This window comes from Kogia breviceps, chromosome 16, assembly GCF_026419965.1.
Source record: "Kogia breviceps isolate mKogBre1 chromosome 16, mKogBre1 haplotype 1, whole genome shotgun sequence".
NCBI classification, from domain to species: domain Eukaryota; kingdom Metazoa; phylum Chordata; class Mammalia; order Artiodactyla; family Physeteridae; genus Kogia; species Kogia breviceps.
Window position 1 is genome coordinate 5,359,186 of NC_081325.1, and position 20,274 is coordinate 5,379,459.

The 20,274-nt window shown below is 51.4% G+C and overlaps 1 protein-coding gene across 6 annotated transcripts in view; it reads left to right on the top strand.

Annotated features, from left to right (window-relative positions):
• The window catches only part of ATP8A2 (ATPase phospholipid transporting 8A2), a 516,648-nt gene extending 505,331 nt beyond the window's left edge, over positions 1-11,317 (top strand). For all 6 annotated transcript variants that reach the window (XM_067016712.1, XM_067016711.1, XM_067016707.1 and 3 more), the window contains 2 exons: positions 84-175; positions 10,926-11,317. In XM_067016712.1, the coding sequence (XP_066872813.1) occupies positions 84-175; positions 10,926-11,023 (190 nt within the window). In that variant the 3' untranslated portion in view covers positions 11,024-11,317. The remainder of the gene's footprint in view (positions 1-83; positions 176-10,925) is intronic.
• The last annotated feature ends 8,957 nt before the right edge of the window (positions 11,318-20,274 follow it).

Sequence of the window (20,274 nt, forward strand, 5' to 3'; positions counted from 1 at the left end):
GCCATTCTTTCTCTGAGCACCTTCGAGAGGTGTCTGCGTGGCCAGGGACTGACCGTGTGCGATGTGTCCCCCCCGCCCCCCAGGACCAACGAGCGAGACCGGCTGCTCAAGAGGCTGGGCAGGAAGACGCCGCCCACCCACTTCCGGAGCGGCTCCCTCCAGCAGTCAGTGCCACGTGAGTAGCCCGCCGGCACGTGGTGCGGACCACTGCCAGGCTCTACACCCGGAGGAAGTGGAAATGGTGTGTCTGGCCCCAGGCAGGGACAGCCTGGAGGGCAGGCAATTCCCCGGGGTGCAGTCAAATGTCTGAATGACACGACCCATAAACTTCAGATCCGATGTGGTTCAGCTCCTGTGGCAGCCTCCCCAGCAGATTCTTTCTAAGGTTGAAGCGATGCTACTTTTCCATGGTTCCCCCCAAAGTCGCCCTATGCTACTGGCATATTAATCACAACAATGGCAACCACCGGGGAAAAGTCTCTGTGGTCTTCCCAGGAAGGCTGTGCCCTGCGCCGCCCCTGCAGCTGGAGGCCAGGCCCGGCTTCTGCCAAGCAGGGTCTGTGGGGATGCGTCAGGCCGCCGGAGGGGGGTGGGGGGGCGGGCACGCCAGATGGAGCTCGAGGAGGGGATGGGGTCACCTGCAATGCAGCCCCTGGGCTGCCAGGCAGGCGAGGGTGCTGCAGCCGAGTGCAGGGCCCGTGTGCAGGCAGCCTCCCTTCCCCGGCCGAGGCCCCGGCTCCTGCCTCTGGATCCTGCCTCCTCCCCGCCTGCACTCCCCTCTCTTCAACTGACGGCCCACTTCTGCTCTCGTTTCTCTCCCTGAGTTGAGAAGGAAACAAGGGGTAGGAAGTGAAGCATCACTGCATCCTTAAGATAGGTACTGGGGGATCTCTGCCCCGCTCAGCTGAGCTCCATCCCCCCACCATGAACACATCTTGGCAGACGTGCTCAACAGAGGGAAGGAAAGGAACAGGTGGGACGTCATGGCCGTCAGTGACCGCCCCCACTTGGACATGCCTGCGGGAGACGGGGCTGCAGCAGCTCCCAGCAGGGCCCACGTGCCCCGCATTCTCTGAGGCTTCTCTGCCCCCAGACACCTGGCCGAGAGCCTCAGGTCGGCACAGTAAGTGGCCCCGCAGAACCCGGGCCCCAGACCCCAGCCACGGCCTCTGATCCTCGAGACGGGTTGGGTCCAGAGGAGGCTGGGTGCCGGGGTCCCAGCCACAAGGTCCGGGGCTCCACCTCAGCGCGGGCTGCCTGCGATCCTGTCCCAGCTCTGCCACTTTGTGACCTTAGGTAAGTTAACTCCTCTGTTCCTACACCTGTAGAACAGATGACGTGCGAACTTCCCTGGGGTTACTGGGAGGACTCACTGAGATTGTCCACGTAAAGTGCCTGGAACGGAGCCTGACAGTGTGCCGTCCAAATGTTAGGTATTACTTGTCTTTTCTGCCACAAACTGAATAACTTTCTAGACGTGTTTTCTCCTCTGAGGAGAAAAACAGAATCATATACATCTTACACAGCCTGCGAGGCTTCAGAACATGAGTGCTGGTTCCCTCAACGCACGGCTCGTGCCGTGCAGCGTCCGGCCAGAGAATAGACACTGAGAGCAAAGACGGCGCCAGAGCTTTCGTGGGAGTGCCATAAAGGGTCTTAAAACTACTACAAAATGTTTTACGAACTCTCAGTATTTTGAAGGACCAAACCAAAATTCTGATGAACAAATACGAAAAACAGACAAGCTGCTAAAATCACACCACATTTTAAAGCCACGCAGCAACTACGAGTAGGGCCCTAATGGATACCGGGGTGTTTCAGCCATGGACCACCAGGAAGGCCGTCACGCATCGGGAGGGGCTCCTGGCCTCTGCCTGTCTCCGGCCTCAGGCTTCCCAGGAAGCCGGAAGGAAAAGCCCTAGTCTTAGAGCACTTGTTCTGATGGACCACCCGCACACAGTATTAGCAGTAGTGTTTCCTCCACGGTCTAATTTCCTTACCATCCACACGGTGTTCCCAATTTCCATTGCTATTAGGAGTCTTTTTCCAGACGGGAAATAGCTACGTTCATTAAGATGTTATGAGAGGTCCGATTCAAAAAAATGCTATTTCAGGGAAGTTTTATTCCAAAATAATGAAAAAGAGAATGACATGATTTTTATGGACTTGGCCAAGTGTTCTACCAGAGGAAGACAAAACAAATAAGAAATGTACCTGCCCTTCCACCTACCCGAATTCTATCCCCAGATCCTGGCCGTGGCTGAGCATTTAGGAAGGTCTGGTCCATTGAGTGCTTTCTCCAGGCCCCCATCATTCCTGCCTGGCTGTCAGGACTTCCTGAAGATGAATGACTGTGGGAAATGCTAAGAGCCACGGGCTCCCTCTGAGTTTGGATGCAAATAATGGCAGTTAAACGTCCATCAGGCAGGAGCTAGTGAACGGATGGTGTGTCTCTGCCGGGCTGGGCAGGCGGAGGCTGGCTGGGTGATTATGGCCCCTCTTTTCCTGCTCTAGCCCCCATGAGGCTTCGTTTCCAAGCGGCAGATATTTATCTGAATCACAGAGATGCCCGTGCTCCCAGGACTGCCCTCTCAGGCCACTCTCCTTTCTTTCTTGAATTCAAAGTCCACTTAAGCTCAGTGGAGACTCGGAACATCCTGGTGCCCATTTTGGAAACATGATGGTGGATGCACCCAGGGGAGCTGGTGGAGAAGCCCTCTGGGCCCTCTGCTGACCCTGGGAGAAGAGATTTTGCTATCGAACCGGAAGCTTCTCTCTGCTGTCCCTTATGACAGATGCCTAGAAACCCTTCCCACCCCAGAGGGGCTGAGTTACTTATCCCACCGGACGGCCCTTGCGCCCATGAGACAAACAGGAGCTGTGGAGAGCACCGCAGCTGGCTTCCCGCAGGTACAGGTGGATCTGAGTGGAAAACGGCAAATAAATAGACAGGGCTGCTGCCCCTTCCACCTGAACGGGGTAGACAACTCCAGATGCTTGTCCCGAAAGGACAGTCCCAAACAATGTTCATGTTTACATCTCAGCAAGTCCCCTTCATTCCTTCCCCTGCCCCCCGCCCCCCCGCAAAAAAAAAAAAAACACATTAAAAGGCAGGTAGCAATTGCTCTGTGTGGGCTGTCAAGACAGGCTCCTTCGTCCCTGGCCTGGAGTAGAGGCCTCCTCTCCGGGCGCCAAGTATAGAATTAGTCCCGACCACAGGAGAGGGCTCTGTGGCCTGGGCGTCACCAGCCAAGGAACCACGGTGGCGCCCACGTGGTGGATAGGAGCCGGAAGGACACCTGGCCCAGTCCAGCCCATTCATTTTACAGAAAAGTAAACCAAGACGACAGAGAGCTTAAAGGGCCCCGGTTCTGCGGCCAAGTCACAGCCAAGCGAGGACGGGAACGAACGCTTCTCAGCGGCCCCTCCGCCCTGGGCCCGGCTCCACCGCGAAAGCAGGGCAGGCGACGGCCAGCTGGGGACAGAGAGCCCCGCCGTCACCTACCTCCCTGGGGAGGGAAGAGCAGCGACACCGCGTCCCCATCTCTCGGGGTCAGGGCCCCTTCCGCAGGGAAGCGTCCGCCTGGCTGGCAGGCCCACCACCCGGCAGCACGGGGGATGCGAGGAGAGCCGTGGGGCCAGCTCAGGAAACCACCGATACGCCCGAAACACCCCCTTCAGGAGACCGGAAGGCGGAGGCCGTCCAGAGCCCAGCCCTACTGCTGGAGGAGACAGTGCTCTTGCTCGATTTGCTCTGAAACGGCCCAGGGAGAGGCAGCTGGTCTGGTACATCATGGCAGCCGAGACACAGCAGAAAGCGCACACGGGGGCCCGGACCGCAGGGCTGCAGTGCCCACAGCCACACAGGTTTCAGGAGGTTCCCTCGTCCACCGTCACCTCCGACCCACAGCTCAGAGGTGAGCGGGGGCATTTCCTCTTCAGATCCCAGGAAGCCCCCAAGGCTGGGAGACCCAGCACAGCCTCATTGTAGGAAGCAGTGGGCCGTGAGGAAGCCCAGGAGCGCCAGGGCCACCCCGGGCGGGATGAGCCGCCTGCCTGCACCGGCTGGAGGGACCTTTGGGTTGTGGGTTTGGTCTCGTTAGAAATGCAGGTGAGCAGCTCCACCGCGGTCCCACGGGGGCAGCTCTGCTCTCGCTCTGCCTTCACTCCCACCTGCTCCCTGCTGCCCAGCCCTGTCCTCAGTGGCTCCCAGGCCGCCTCTGCAGCTCAGCCCACACCTCCTGCCTCCCAGGGTGGCCCTCCTGAGCCCCGGGGTCCTCTCGGGCTGAAAGGCATGCTCTAGGGAAGAGCTGGCCAGCCAGCCCCGGCGGGGATGGAGACTCGGTTTACGGCGTGATCCGAGCAGGAAGTCACTTCCTCTCCTCCATCCCCACGAGGACTTTATGCATTGCTACTGTATGTCTTTATAGTCCAGAAACTTTCCTTCTTAAGCCAAATGTCTGAGTAAAGAAAGAATCCAGGATGAAGGGTCACAAGATGGCAGAGTAGGAGGACATGAGCTCAAACTTCTTTTTATAGAAACACCAAAATCACAACTAACTGCGGAACATCAACAACAACAACAAAAAAACGCTGGAACCTAGCAAAAAAGACACCCTACATCCAAAAGCAAAGGAGCAGCCACAACGAGACAGTAGGAGGGGGGCAATCATGATAAAATCAGATACCACACCCACCAGACAGGCAGCCCACAAAGTGGAAAATAATTACACCACAAGTTCTCCCACAGGAGTGAAAGCTCTGAACTTGAGAAAATATTTGAAGAGCAAATAGCTGAAAACGTCCCTAACATAGGAAAGGAAACAGTCACCCAAGTCCAGGAAGCACAGAGGGTCCTAGGGACAGTAAACCCAAGGAGGAACATGCCAAGACACAAACTGACAAAAACGAAAGACAAAGAAAAAAAAAAGCAGTAAGAGAAAAGCAACAAGTAATGTACAAGGGAACTCTCCCCTAAGGTTAACAGCTGATTTCTCAACAGAAACTCTGCAGGCCAGAAGGGAGTGGCATGATATATTTAAAGTGATCAAAGGCAAGAAACTACAACCAAAAATACTCTACCCAGCAAGGGTACTCTACCCAGCGATTGATAGAGAAATCAAAAGCTTTACAGACAAGTAAAAGCTAAGAGAACGCAGCACCACCAGGCCAGCTTTGCAACAGATCTCCAGGCAGCAAAGAAAAGGCCACAACTAGAAACAAGAAAATTATGAACAAAACAGCTCAGCAGTAAAGGCAAACGTACAGTAGAGGTAAGAAACGGTCTGCACACAAGTATGATATCAAAACCAGCAATCATGAGAAGAGGAGAGCACAAATGCAGGATACTGGAAATGCATTTGAAATTAAAAGACCAGCAATTTAAAACAATCTTGTTTATATACAGACTGCTATATCAAAACCTCATGGTAACTGCAAACCAAAAACCTACAATAGATACACACACACAAAAAGGAAAAGGTATCCAAACACAACGCTAAAATTAGTCATCAAATCACAGGAGAAAAGAGGAAGGGAAGAAAAAAGACCTACAAAAACAAATCCAAAACAATTAACAAAATGGCAGTAAGAACATACATATCGACAATTACCTTAAAGGTAAATGGATTAAATGCTCCAACCAAAAGACACAGGCTGGGTGAATGGATACAAAAACAAGACCCATACATAGGCTGTATACAGGAAGCCCACTTCAGATCTAGGGACACATACAGACTGAAAGCGAGGGGATGGAAAAAGACGTTCCATGCAAATGGAAATCAAAAGAAAGCCGGAATAGCAATACTCATATCAGACAAAATAGACTTTAAAATAAAGACTGTTACAAAAGACAAAGAAGGACACTACATAATGATCAAAGGATCTATCCAAGAAGAAGATATAACAATTGTAAATATATATGCACCCAACATAGGGGTACCTCAACATATAAGGCAAATACTAACTGCCATAAAAGGAGAAATCAACAGTAACACAGTAACAGCAGGGGACTTTATCACCCCACCAGGAAAAAAACTATAAAAAACACAAACACGTGGAGGCTAAATAATATACTACTAAACAACCAATGGATCACTGAAGAAACAAAAGAGGAAATCAAAAAATACCTAGAGACAAATGAAAATGAAAGCACAATGATCCAAAACCTGTGGGACACAGCAAAAACAGTCCTAAGTGGGAAGTTTATTGCAATTACAATCTTACCTCAGGAAACAAGAAAAATCTCAAATAAACAACCTAACCTTATACCTAAAGCAACTAGAGAAAGAACAAACAAAACCCAAAATTAGCAGAAGGAAAAAAATTATAAAGAGCAGAACAGAAATAAATGAAACAGAGACAAAGAAAACAATAGAAAAGATCAATGAAAATAAAAGCTGGTTCTTTGAAAAGATAAAATTGATAAACCTTTAGACCCATCAAGAAGAAGAGGGAGAGGGCTCAAATCAGTAAAATCAGAAATGAAAAAGAAGTTACAACAGACACCACAGAAAATACAAAAGATCGTAAGACTACTACAACCAACTGTATGCCAATCAAATGTACAACCTGGAAAAAATGGGAAAATTCTTGGAAAGGTACAATCTCCCGAGACTGAACCAGGAAGAAATAGAAAGTATGAACAGACCAATCACAAGTACTGAAATGGAAACTGTGAAAGTTGAGGACCAAATAGCTTCACAGGTGAATCCTATCAAACATTTAGAAAAGAGTCAATACCTACCCTTCTGAAACTCTTCCAAAAAATTGCAGAGGAATGAAAACTCCCAAACTCAATCTGTGAGGCCACCATCACCCTGATAACCAAAACAAAGATACCACAAAACAAGAAAATTACAGGCCAATATCACTGCTGAACATAGACACAAAAATCCTCAACAAACTACTAGCAATCCAAATCCAACAATGCATTAAAAGGATCATACACCACGATCAAGTGGGATTTATCCCAGGGATGCAAGGATTTTTCATTACCCACAAATCAATCGGTGTGATACATCACATCAATAAATTGAAGAATAAAAACCATACGATCATCTCAATAGATGCAGAAAAATCTTTTGACAAAATTCACCACCCATTTATGATAAAAACTCTCCAGAAAGTGGGCAAAGAGGGAACCTACCTCAACATAATAAACGCCATATATGACAACCCTACAGCTAACATCATACTCAATGGTGAAAAGCTGAAAGCATTTCCTCTAGGATCAGGAACAAGACATGGATGTCCAGTCTCACCACTTTTATTCAACATAGTTTTAGAAGTCCTAGCCATGGCAATCAGAGAAGAAAAGGAAATAAAGGTAATCCAAATTGGAAAAGAAGTAAAACTGTCACTGTTTGCAGATGACATGATACCACTGGGTTGGCCAAAAACTTTGTTCAGGTGTTTTCATAACATCCTATGGAAAGACCCAAATGAATTTTTTGGCAAACCCAATACGCATTGAAAATCCTAAAGATGCAACCAGAAAATCACTAGAGTTCATCAATGAATTTGGTAAAGTTGCAAGAGAAATTAAAGAAACAATCCCATTTACCATCACATCATAAAGAATAAAATGCCTACAAATAAACCTACCTAAGGAGGCAAAAGACCTGTACTCCAAAAACTGTAAGAAGAAAGAAATCGAAGATGACACAAACAGAGGGAAAGATATACCATGTTTTTGGATTGGGAGAATCAATATACTACCCAAGGCAATCTACAGATTCAGTGCAACCTCTATCAAATTACCAGTGGCATTTTGCACAGAACTAGAACAAAAAAATCTTAAAATTTGTATGGAGACACAAAAAGACCCCGAATAGCTGAAGCAATCTTGAGAAAAACAGAGCTGGAGGGATCAGGCTCCCTGAGTTCAGACTATACTACAAAGCTACAATCATCAGAACAGTGTGGTACTAGCACAGAGATAGAAATATCGATCAATGGAACAGGATAGAAAGCCCAGAAATAAACCCACGCACCTACAGTCAATTAATCTATGACAAAGGAGGCAAGACTACACAATAGAGAAGACAGTCTCTTTAATAAATGGTACTGGGAAAACTGGACAGCTACATGCAAGAAAAAAAACTCAGAACATTTTTTAACACCATACACAAAAATAAACTCAAAATGGATTAAAGAGCTAAATGTAAGACCAGATACCATAAAATCCTTACAGGAAAACATAGGCAGAACACTCTTTGATAGAAATCACATCAGTATCTTTTCTGATACATCTCCTAGAGTAATGGAAATAAAAACGAAAATAAACCAATGGGACCTAATTAAACTCAAAAGCTTTTGACAGCAAAGGACACCGCAAACAAAATGAAAAGACAACCATCGGAATGGGAGAAAATACTTGCAAATGATGCAACCGACAAGGGATTAATAGCCAAAATTTACAAACAGCTCATATGGCTCAATATCAAAAAAACAAACAACCCAATCAGAAAATGGGTAGACGACCTAAATAAGCATCTCTTGAAAGAAGACATACACATGGCCAAGAGGCCCATGAGAAAATGCTCAATGTCGTTAATTAGAGAAATGCAGATCAAAACTACAATGAGATATCACCTCACACCAGTCAGAATGGCAATCATCAAAAAAGTCTGCAGGGCTTCCCTGGTGGCGCAGTGGTTGAGAATCCGCCTGCCGATGCAGGGGACATGGGTTCGTGCCCCGGTCCGGGAGGATCCCACATGTTGTGGAGCGGCTGGGCCCGTGAGCTGTGGCCGCTGAGCCTGAGTGTCCGGAGCCTGTGCTCCGCAATGGGAGAGGCCACAGCAGTGAGAGGCCCGCGTACCACACACACAAAAGTAAAGTCTGCAAACGAGAAATGCTGGAGAGGGTATGGAGAAAAGGGAACCCTCGTACACTGTCGGTGGGAATGTAAGTTGGTGCAGCCACTATGGAGAACAGTGTGGAGGATCCTTAAGAAGCTAAAAACAGGGCTTCCGTGGTGGTGCAGTGGTTGAGAGTCTGCCTGCCAATGCAGGGGACGCGGGTTCGTGCCCCGGTCCGGGAGGATACCACGTGCAGCGGAGCGGCTGGGCCCGTGAGCCGTGGCCGCTGAGCCTGCGCGTCCGGACCCTGTGCTCCGCAACGGGAGAGGCCACAGCAGTGAGAGGCCCGCATACCACCAAAAAAAAAAAAAAAAAAAAAAGAAGCTAAAAACAGAGCTACCCTGATCCAGCAATCCCACTCCTGGGCATAATATCTGGAGAAAAACATGGTTCAAAAGGATACATGCACCCCAGTGTTCATTGCAGCAGTGTTTACAATAGCCAGGACATGGAAGCAACCTAAATGTCCACTGACAGATGAACGGATAAAGAAGATGTGGCACATATATACAATGGAATACTACAAGGCCATTAAAAAGAATGAAATCATGCCATTTGCAGCAACATGGATGGACCTGGGGATTACCATACTAAGTGAAGTCAGTCAGCCAGAGAAAGACAAATATCACATGATATCACTTATATGCAGGATCTAAAAAACTGGTACAAATGACCTTATTTACAAAACAGAAACTGACTCACAGACTTAGAGAGTGAACTTATGGAACCGGGGGTGAGGGGGTGTAGGGATAGATTAGGAGTTACGGACTGACATGTACACACTGCTATATTTAAAATAGATAACCAACAAGGACCAGCACAGGGACCTCTGCTCCATACTCTGTAATAACCTAAATGGGAAAATAATTTGAAAAAGAATAGGTACATGTATAACTGCATCACTTTGCTGTACACCTGAAATTAACACATTGTTAATCAGCTACACTCCAATATATCAGTAAAATTAAAAATTTTTTAAAAAAAGAATCCAGGACAATACATGGGCAAGATTTCTGGTTTCTTCTCCTTTAAAGGACATGATAAACTAACAGCTCCAGTAACAGTCATAAATATGCAGACAAGAGGCATATGCTGTTGCCTGTGATATCTTTTGCTCAGAGGTCTAATCCAGCTGCAGGGCGTTTCCGTACCCCTGACCCAGAAGGGTCAGTCAACAGAGGGGGACTCCTGCAAATGTCCCTCTTGTGGGAAGGGCCAGTTAGGAGGGACAGCCCTGCCTCGGGCTGTGAATGCTAACACCCCATCTCAGAACCTCAGGACGGAGCTGCAGGAGAGCACCGGCCCCTGGGCAAGTCATGACATCGCCTTGTGCCTCAGTTTGCCCACCTGTGACATGGGAAGAACTCTCACCCATCTCACAGGGCTGTCGGAAGAACTGAGCTATGTGTGCATAGTACATACAACAGCGCCTGAGACACGGGGCATTAACTGTCTGCTGTTGTTACCAGCATCATTATTGGAACTGACTGTAAAAACTAGTCTTTTGTAGCCACTGGGCCAATCATTAAATTCCTCTTGACTTTCTCTAGTGATCTTTTTCTTTATTTACCCAAAAGTAAACCCGCTGTAATGTATTACTGGTCCAAATCCCTGCGACTTCAGCGAGGTGAGCTCCCAGCACTGTGTGCACTTTGCCAGCCTTTACCGTGAGCGTGTGCCTGTCTACCTGGCACATTTACAGCTCCATAAATTACCGACTGGCCTGCAGCTTCGGGCGGATTGGGACATTTCCAGCACAGAACGACTCTGCCTTTCCCCTTGACTGGTGGTGGGAAAGTGCAGCCACGGGCCACTGATGATGCTTCACAGGCAGGAATGGGAGGCCACCCCTCTGAGCCCTGCCCACCCCGTCAGCACAGAACCACGTGGCCTCTGCCCACTCTCGGCCACCCGCCCCTTCAGGGGGTCACAGGCCTCTGGACCCCCATCCAAGGCCACGGAGGCCAGTGTGTAGAGGCTCGGCCGCAGTCCCCCCCCCCCCCCGGAGGCAGCTTCTCCTAGTCCCTCCTCTTAACCGGGCCCTCTGTGCTCCTCTTCCAGACGGATACGCCTTCTCGCAAGAGGAGCACGGAGCCGTGACTCAGGAAGAAATAGTTCGCGCCTACGACACCACCAAAAAGAAACACAGGAAGAAGTGAGACGCGGTCTCCCGACGGAGCCTCAGAAAGAGATGGTTTGCTGCACCCGGTGTTAACACGTGTTTTCAGAAGAGACGGGTGCCGGTGGCCAAAACACCGGAAGCACATCCCGTGGCCTGAGCCCGCCCGTTCGTTAGCTCTCGCGCGAAGCTGGACGTGGGCCGCGGGGAAGCCACCCTCCCCCTTCCCGCTCGTCCATCCGCAGCGCTTGGCCTGGCTTTTGTTTATGCTGTCGCGCAGCAGTCAGCTGTGCCCTGTGAGGCGTTCAATTAAAAACACTGTGTTTCACCAGTATTTCAACGTCAGTCGCGGCGGTTCTGGGAGAAGACAGGGTGGGTTTCGTGGCGCGGGAGAAACGCACCTGGTGGGGCTGCAGTGGGCACGCCGGCCTCCTGGGTTGTCGACGCACACATTCGGTCAGCGTGTAAACCTCACTGGAGGCCAAGCCGCCGGCTTTTGCTTTGATTCCCCCCTCTGTTTGTGTGAAGTTGGCATAAACGTCCTGATGGCAGTGAAAGCACAAACATAGATATCTGGGTGGTAAACCCGAGAACGACGACTGAACCTGTCGCATCCGCAGCAGGGCGGGCCCGTCGCGGTCCCCCCGGCGCCTGCACCCTCGCTGCCCGGGCGCCCCGCACTCAGACCTGCCGCATGGCTGTCCCCACGCGTGGTGCACGGTGGCAGCGGGCACCCGCCCAGACCCCCGCCCGCCCTCCTTCTCCCCAGATTGAGATATGGATGCGAGAAACCCCCTCCTCCGTAACTAAAGAAACACGGCGGTTCGCGTAGATTCTAAGTGTCTGTTCTATCTGCCTCTTTCTGACGACAGGGGAGCCTGCAGGTCAGGGCGACGGTGGAGCCGCTGGGGCCCTGCCCGCCCTGGTCAGGCTCTCGAAACTCATTTCCCGGCCTCCAGACCCCTGGACCCGGGCACCTGCTTAAATTAGACCCCACGCGTGTTCTCTTGGGAGCTCAGAGCACATTTTGCCTTTTGAGTGAGTTTATAGCTCATCTCCCCAGCGAAGGAGCGCACCTGTCGCTCCGGAATCTGAGCCGACGAGGAACCCAGCGGGAGGGGGTGGGGGCCCGAGGCTGCTGAGGAAGGCGACCGCTGGAGGAGAGCATGGGCACGGAGACACTTTTCCTGCAAATCTCAGTAGACATTTCTGAAATCAAGCGCTGAAGCCCAGACAGTTGTCATGATCAGCCTCAGGTGTCCATGGGCGCGTGGTTTTCAGTGAACAGAGCTCCAGCCATTTCAAGGAAACTGCCTTCCTTACACTGACAGGTTTTCCTTCCTTATCCAGCCAGTGCTAGACGCCGGCAGCTCTCTGCACGTGAGGGGCCCTGAATCCCAGGTGAGGCAGGGGCGTGCCGAGTCCCTGACTCGGAACCACGGAGTCCCACGTTCTGAACGTGGACCGAACCCGGATGCCTTGGGGTGGGAAAGCGGCACCTGGGGCCCTTCACGAACGCCCGGCCCGGAGGCACGCCCTCTGCTCGCAGCGTTGGCGGCCGAGCCAGATCTTTGGGTTCGGCTTAACACCAGTACTACTGGGCAGCAGCTGCTGCTGCTAACGGCGCGGCCCGTCTGGGGAGGGCTGGGCTGAATTAGGAAATGAAACAACGGGGCGTCCTGCTTCCTCCCCGTCATTGCGCAGCACCCACATCTCACTGCGCATGGAGATGATTTAGAGTGTGAGTTGCGTGGACCACGAAAACGAATCCCCCGCTCGGGAGGTGACGGGGACCCAGGGGGGCTCCAGGGCACGCCGAGCGGGCAAAGCCCAGCTGCCAGCCCTGCCTCCCCGAGGCCGAAGGCATTTTCAACACTAGAGCGCCCAGCGAGATGAGCGGCTGCAGGACCGTCACGCAGGAATCACAACGGAACACGCGCCTGTAATTAGCAGAGCAGAGCAAGGTGGATGCCTTCCCTGCACACACAGAAGGGTGACGTCCTGGGGACGGAGGAGAAGCGAACGTCCTCACCGAGTCCCGTCAGGCACCCTGCCGATCCAGTTTCACTTGGGAACTAAGCCTAGTTGGGAAAGAGAATTCAAACTCAACTCTCCGTGAAACACTTGGCTCGTTCTTGCACTTAAAGCCTTCCGAATCAGATCTGGGAATTACCGTGTGCGCTTATCTGGGGCTTTTCGGTTTTTCTTTTTTGCATTAAAATACAGTTCAGATTTTTCTGAGTTTTTTAAGTATATTTTCCAGCTCCCTTGAGAAGTAGACTAAACAGTCTTTGCAGTCATGAAACATGCACACAGAAGAAAGCATTAGAGGGATGCCTTTCTATTTATTCTCCCCTGTGATTAAGCTACCTTGTAGCCAAAGGACTAAATTGGGCTTCTAGGCGGAGCGGCTGTCACGACGTGTGGTGTATGATGTTCAGCCGGGGCCGACGCGGGGGGCAGTGCCATCTGTCCTATCTTTAAACTGAGGTCAGAGTGTCACACGCAAGCGCTCCCCGGGGGGGCGGGGGCAGTAGGGTGGGCCAGACTTAAGCTGCACACTGTCAGCTCAGCGGAGACACCACCTGGGACTTGTCACCCTGCAGCACAGAAAGTGACACGCGGGCTGCCAGGTCGGCACCGCGGGGCCAGACCCTGGCTTGGGCTGAAGTGGCAGATTCCACTCAGGGCCAGTGGTCTAGCCTGTCTCTATGCAGAATATTCCAGGCTTCCTGACCAGTGTTACGTTCTCCCGTCTCCCAACACACACGCAAAACCTGTGCTTTGGAGAAAGGAGATGCCGTCTCTTGAACAGTTGGAGTGGTGCCCTCACACGCGAGCCTGGGCTTCAGCAGATCACAGCTGGGAGCTCTGCTGGCCTTTTCTTTTCCCTGACAGGCTTTAGGTCTTGCTGTAGGGAGCTGGTAGTGAGACTCTGTGATCACGTGTCGAGAAACAGTGAATAATGGAAAAGGAAGTGTCAGTAACTAATATCGGAAAATGCACACGGACATATATCACAGCCTTGACGGTTGGATTTTTTTTTTTTTCTTAAAGAAAGCTCTACTCTATCATCTCACTGTTAAAACAATGACCCTTTATCTTTTTGAACCGTAAGGAAGAGAATATTCTATCATATTCCTGCTCCTGGAGATTTATGCCTTAGACCACAGGTTGAACAGAATGTTTGCAGAACTCTGTTGTAGGATAAAGTAGTCCTTGGTTTTGAACATGTGAAAGAACTACACACGGTTCAGCCAGGGCTTGAATTACTGCCCCGGAGCACTGTCCCAGAGTAATTCAACGAGTGATTTAGGCTCAGCATTTGAAATGTAGCCTTTATCTCCTGGGATCCATAAAATAAAAAAACTTGAACGGGGAAAAAAACTGTGGTTAAGCAGAGCCTGAAATAATAATATGGCAAAGAAATGAGTTATCAGGTCAAGTTAAAGGATGGCATCCCCCATGGTATTCATTAAATACTTTCTTCATGCAAATGCTTAAATTAGAAAGTATAATAGTGATGCAGATAGTGAAAATAAAGCGCCTCCTCCAAAAAAACAGACAAACAAAAAAAAACGGGGAAGCAATACAGCAGTTGGCTTTGGGGCTGGTTCTTCACTGGCTCAAGGCAGTTCTTGGTCTCTGTCAGCCTCAGGGGAGATTATTTCGCCTCACACTAGCCATCTTTCCATCTCAAAGAGCTAGGAGAACAGGTAGAAGATTTTCCAGTGGGTCTCAGAGGTCAGGACCCAAGTTCCTCTGTAATGACATATTAATAAGCGTTCTTCCCAAAAGGAACAGACCTGGGATACTTGACGTGTTGGACTCTTCGTTGAGTTTTTTTTTCAGCATCCCCAACTGTCCACCACCCACTTCCATTCTCTTTTACAAGAGCTCCATTTAATGCCAGACTTCCAACTTGGCCTGTTTAAAGCACTTTTGGTTTGTTGGGTCTGAGTGAGGGGTAAAGGGAGGTCCTCTCAGCGGGAAGAAAGGTCTCTGAGCCCTCACAGCTCTCAGGGGCCAGAGCTAAGAAACCAATGGGACTGGAAAAGAGGGGCAAATTCCCCCGTTTCCCCACACCAAGCATAACCCACAGCTGTCACCCTGCAGAGCACCTCTGCTCCCCTGACCCAGGGGAGACAAGAGAGCCATTCTTCTTACACCCAGGCTGGCTCATTTTCAAGTGACAATCTCTTGCCCTAGTTGCCTTAGAGATATCTACTCCCAGGCATCAGACCAAGAAAAACAAGCTCAAGATTAGCCCAACGGCATTTCTCCCGACCTGGCTACGGAAAGGAGACCTGTTCGTTTTAAAAGTCGGGAACAAAGTGTCAGGTGGCTTTGATTTACAACAGCAAGAGGAAGAAGAAAGTTGAAGGAATGGCGCTGTCCAAATAACCCTGCCCAGGAAACCCAGGGGTCAAGAGAGCTTATCGAGAGCCTTTCACAGGCCAGCTCGACAGTGTTGAGAAAAAGGGCCAGGAGGAGGAAGGACGCCTGGAGAGCAGGATGTGAACCCACTTCCGAGGGGACTGGCGTCGGTCGTATTCCTAAAGACAGCTGGGCGTGCAGCTACAGGTAGATCAGGAAACACCAGGTTCAGAGCCGAGAAGGAAAACTGCCCCGTCATGGAGCTTCCCTCCGTCCAGCGAGATCCCTGCACCAGGGAACACGTTTTTGGTTTTTCATTAATAGACTCCGTCCAAGTCCTGACGCCCTTGCTCCAGCCTCCCTCTCCCGCGTCGCCAAACTGGGACGCCTGCCGGGCCGCCGCCCGCCAGCCTCCCCCCAGGGCCCGCAGCCTCGGTGGGCGATGCACCCTTCCCGGGCTGCTGTGTGAGCGTGCCATCCTTGTGGTGTCTTCCTCACGCAGGCAAAGCCACGTGCTCTCCTGTCTGCTGTCACATCTGTGCTCGCGTCGCTGAAATACCGTTTGCGCCAGGGCCGTTTTAATCCGTCTATGCAGAGGGAAGGGGGCAGTGGAGGCACGTTTAATTGGCTCCCAGCAGAGCGGGCGGGGGGGGGGGGGGGAAGCTTTTTTATGGCGTCTGGGGGTTCTGTTCCCTCCCTCTAGAAGTGTTACCATTTTCACATCCTATTAACGGTCTCTGGTTGTTAAATTACAGCAGCGCAGTGCAGTCGAGCTGGGTTCCCTCCTGGAGTGAATGCAGGTGAACGGCATTTTCCTGGTGTTTTTAGGGGGTTTTTTGGAAAATGTAGTGAGTCGTGGCTTTAATCAATCCGTTGACTGGTGTTTGTCTGCACAAACCTGTTTCGAATAAATCTTTTCTTAGAGTAAATGATCAGACTACGCTTTACTCGTGAATTTCTTTCCCACTAATAAGCAGTTACTGCCATAGGGACTCCGGACTATTACAGGGAGGCTTTGTCAGCAGGTACTTCTGGTCCGTACCTGCATACATACATGCTCTGCCCGCCAAGCTGACAGCCTGGAAATGCTGTTAACGGCAGGAGTGCAGGGGGACCTGAATATGGCAGATGAACAGGAGCTCAGCTGCTCTGAGGCCAGGGCCCCTTTATGAGAAGGGGGCCCGAGGGCCACTCTTAGCCGGACGGATCAGGCAAAGGGAAGGACTTCTCCCTCAGTTCCTTTATTCCCTTCGGTTCATCCCAGTTTCCCTGCAGACTGAGACGTGGGAAGTTCAGATTCTGTTGGCCAGCGTGAAGTCACGACACTGTCATCGAAGGGGGTCAGAACATGTCCCCCCAAGACGGACCGCTTTGGCATAATGATGATTTTGAGCTGAAGGCACCTGAGAAGCAGCTCTGCCCTCCCCTTTCCACCTAAAAGCAAGTCCTAGCATCCCCGTGAGAAAGGGGCCCTCCCTGCACCAGGAAGAGAAGGGCGTTCTCACCACCAGAGACAGGCACGGACCCAGACAGACCCCCTTCTGCAATAACCCTGATCTTCCACGAGTTTCCCTGCCACTGCCCCACAGTTGCTGCCCCTTAGCCCAAGGCCCCCGGGTCACATCCCACAGTCCCTCTTTGGGTAAAAAGGAAGATAAGCTGCTGGGCCTAACGGCTTTTGGGGGTCTTCATTTTCCTTCTGCAGACTCCCACGTACACCTAAAAATATTAAGTAAATGTCTCTGCTTTTCTCCTGTTCATGTCTGATGTCAGTGAATCTCTCAGACCAGCCCCAGACCTGAGAGGGTAGAAGGAAGTTTTCCTCCCTGACCTTATTTCAAAAGAGTGTGAAGAGACCTCCTGGGTTCCCTGTAGGCACAACAGGTCGCATTCGGGCAAGAGTCCACAGCCTCGGGCCTCCCTGGGATGCACAGTTCACACCGCAGAGGCCACGAGGAACCTGGGGAAGCCGGGGTCAGGGGGCGCTGAGGGCCCAGAAGTTGGCCTTGGAAGCATAGAGAAGGGGGTCCTCACTGGAAACCAGCCTCAGGCCCTGGCTTCGGGCAGCTCCACGCTTCCCAGGGGTGGGGGACAGGAAGGAAAGAGCCTGGAGACAGCTCCCTGCACAGGCTTGAACCAAAAAAACCTCTTAATTGCCCACTTCAAATTTATTACAACTTCCCTCAGCAGACTGGTTCTGAGACAGGCTGGGAGCCGGGCAGAGGCAGGGCCGCGGGGCCGGCACCTGGACCCACCTCTCCTCCAGCAAGAAAACACAAAGAAACGCTAAGGGACTAGAAATAACTGCACGCACGTGCAGTCAGTCGGGGCAAATTACGGACAATAAAATACAAAACGACCAAAAAACCCAACTGTCAATTCTGAAAAGCGGAGAGCAAAAAGCAGGGCACTACGCGTACCCCCTGCACTCAACACCACCAAAGGGGCGGGCAGACCACCTAAGCCACGCCTCCAGCCCGACCCCTGGACACACCCCTACCTTCTCTCCATATAAGGAACAAGTTCGCCCCTCCCTCGGCGAGTGAGCAAGGGCACCTGTTGCTTATTGTCCCCCCGCATCCAACCAGCTGCAGCAGGACCCCCCCCACCCCCGGTAAAGCCCTGCCTGAATTTCTTCTCTGGCTTCTGATCAATTTCTATCGCTTGGGGAAGGCCAGGAACCCTGGCAGGTATCAAATCCACCCAAACAGGCCTTGTCCCATAAGAACTGAACTTGGGCAGCCATCACCACCTTGGTGGCCACATCTCCAGGCACATCAGGGACAGGAGGCCAGCAGCACTTCCAGGCAGAATTCTGCAGCTTTTCCTCTGCTCTCCATAGTCCTGCGCCCCCAGCAACTCGCGCCTTTTTGTTCATCACGCAAAACAAAACGATTTAATACCATCAACAGCAAAGCGTTAAATTCCTACCTTTGCCACCTCTCGGTCGTGTCTACAAAAGCTGCCTTTGCCACTGTGCTCACCAGCGTGAACTTCAACCACTGAGGCCAGCGGCAGCTGAAGACAGGGTGCAGACCCTACATTTCTGCCTAAGGCAACGTCCTCTAGGACAGTTCTCTCGCGGAAAGAGGCTCAGGATACTTTGGAAAATCATTCAGATTCTGCTGTGTATTTTCTTTTTTCTTTTTTTTTTTTTTTTTGGTATGAGGGCCTCTCACTGTCGTGGTCTCTCCCGTTGCGGAGCACAGGCTCCGGACGCGCAGGCCCAGCGGCCACGGCTCACGGGCCCAGCCGCTCCGCGGCACGTGGGATCCTCCCGGACCGGGACACGAACCCGTATCCCCTGCATCCGCAGGCGGACTCTCAACCACTGCGCCACCAGGGAAGCCCTGCTGTGTATTTTCTAAATGTTTATGCACGACATACATAATTCGAGGGACTGAAGTGTGGTCAGAGGAACACGGCACGTGGCAGGAGCCTGCTCCAACCTCTAGTATCTTCCGCCCACATTCTTTTTCCACGTAGGAATCTTTCAAGGGAATTTTCCAGCAATTGTTGAAAAGCCAAGCAGTAGATGTGCCTGGGACTATATAGGTGGAGGTCTGGGACTTTATCTTTTCCCAGAGGAGGAGAGAAGAAAACCCCTCCACCTACCAAAGCTAGAAGCACCAAATACACAGTCCAGCTCCTAAACACTACGCTTCCGCTTACTGAAGGCAGGCCACACACATAAATAGAATGACTTAAAATTCCTGAGGGTTAGCCTCAGAGCACCGTCTTCAGCTGCCCGTCTCTCTTTGCAGTGAACGGTCCTTGACCTCAGACTACAGAGTGACGGATGCTGAGAGAAAGGGTGCAGGGCTGTCCTGAGAGCCACAGCCTTGGCCGGAGCCCGGAACTGGTCTGTCCCAGTTTCTACAGAATTGCTGTTAAGAGTTGTTTACAAAGCTTAATGCTACCTGTACTCTCTCCCCTAAAGAACATGTGTTTTGATTTGAAATACTCTTTAATTGCTGAGAAGCTCCTCCTGATTTTCTTCCAGCAAAACAACTGTGCGTATATTACATTTCATTTAATAGAAAGCCCTTCTGCTGACCCGACACCTTGCCCACGGCCAGGGAACAGGGGATTGTCCCGCCGCTTCCCAAATGGCCCGGAACCAAGGGTACGAATGGCTGGTATAAGCCGAAACTGACCAGCCCTTCAGCTGCAAACAAAGTCACTTTTTTCCCTTCCCAGTGTTCTTAAGAGAAGCCACTGCAGGCAAATGACTTGCAAAGGTGGCTGCAGGAAAATCCCTTGAATTTGTTTCAATGTTACATTTAAAACTGGATGGCGGGGGAGACGCTCCTGCATCAGTAAAAGAACACCTCCAAGCAAATTTCTTTAATACTTTAGCTGGAAAACGTTGTATGGGAATCCCGCTTTCCAAGGTATTTGGTGACCAGCCCCGGTGGGCTCGCTGAGGCCCCGGGAGCTGGGGGCACATCACCACGACCTGCCCCGCGCGTGAGGGGGGCCCCGGGGCAGATGCACTGGACGCTTCTGGAATCGCGGGGACGCAGCGCGCGCACAGCCTGGTTCTGAGGGAGGGAATGAAGGCGACACAGCCGTCCACGAACACAAAAGAACAAAGCCTTTTTTTTTTTTTTTTTTTTTTTTTTTTTTGCTGTGTTCGGTCTTCGTTTTTGCGCGAGGGCTTTCTCTAGTTGCAGCGAGCGGGGGCCACTCTTCATCGCGGTGCGCGGGCCTCTCACTGTTGTGGCCCCTCCCGTTGCGGAGCACAGGCTCCCGACGCGCAGGCGCAGCGGCCACGGCTCACGGGCGCAGCCGCTCCGCGGCACGTGGGATCCTCCCGGACCTGGGCACGAACCCGCGTCCCCTGTATCGGCGGGCGGACTCCCAAGCCCTGCGCCACCAGGGAAGCCCCACAAAACCTCTTAACCTTGAGAA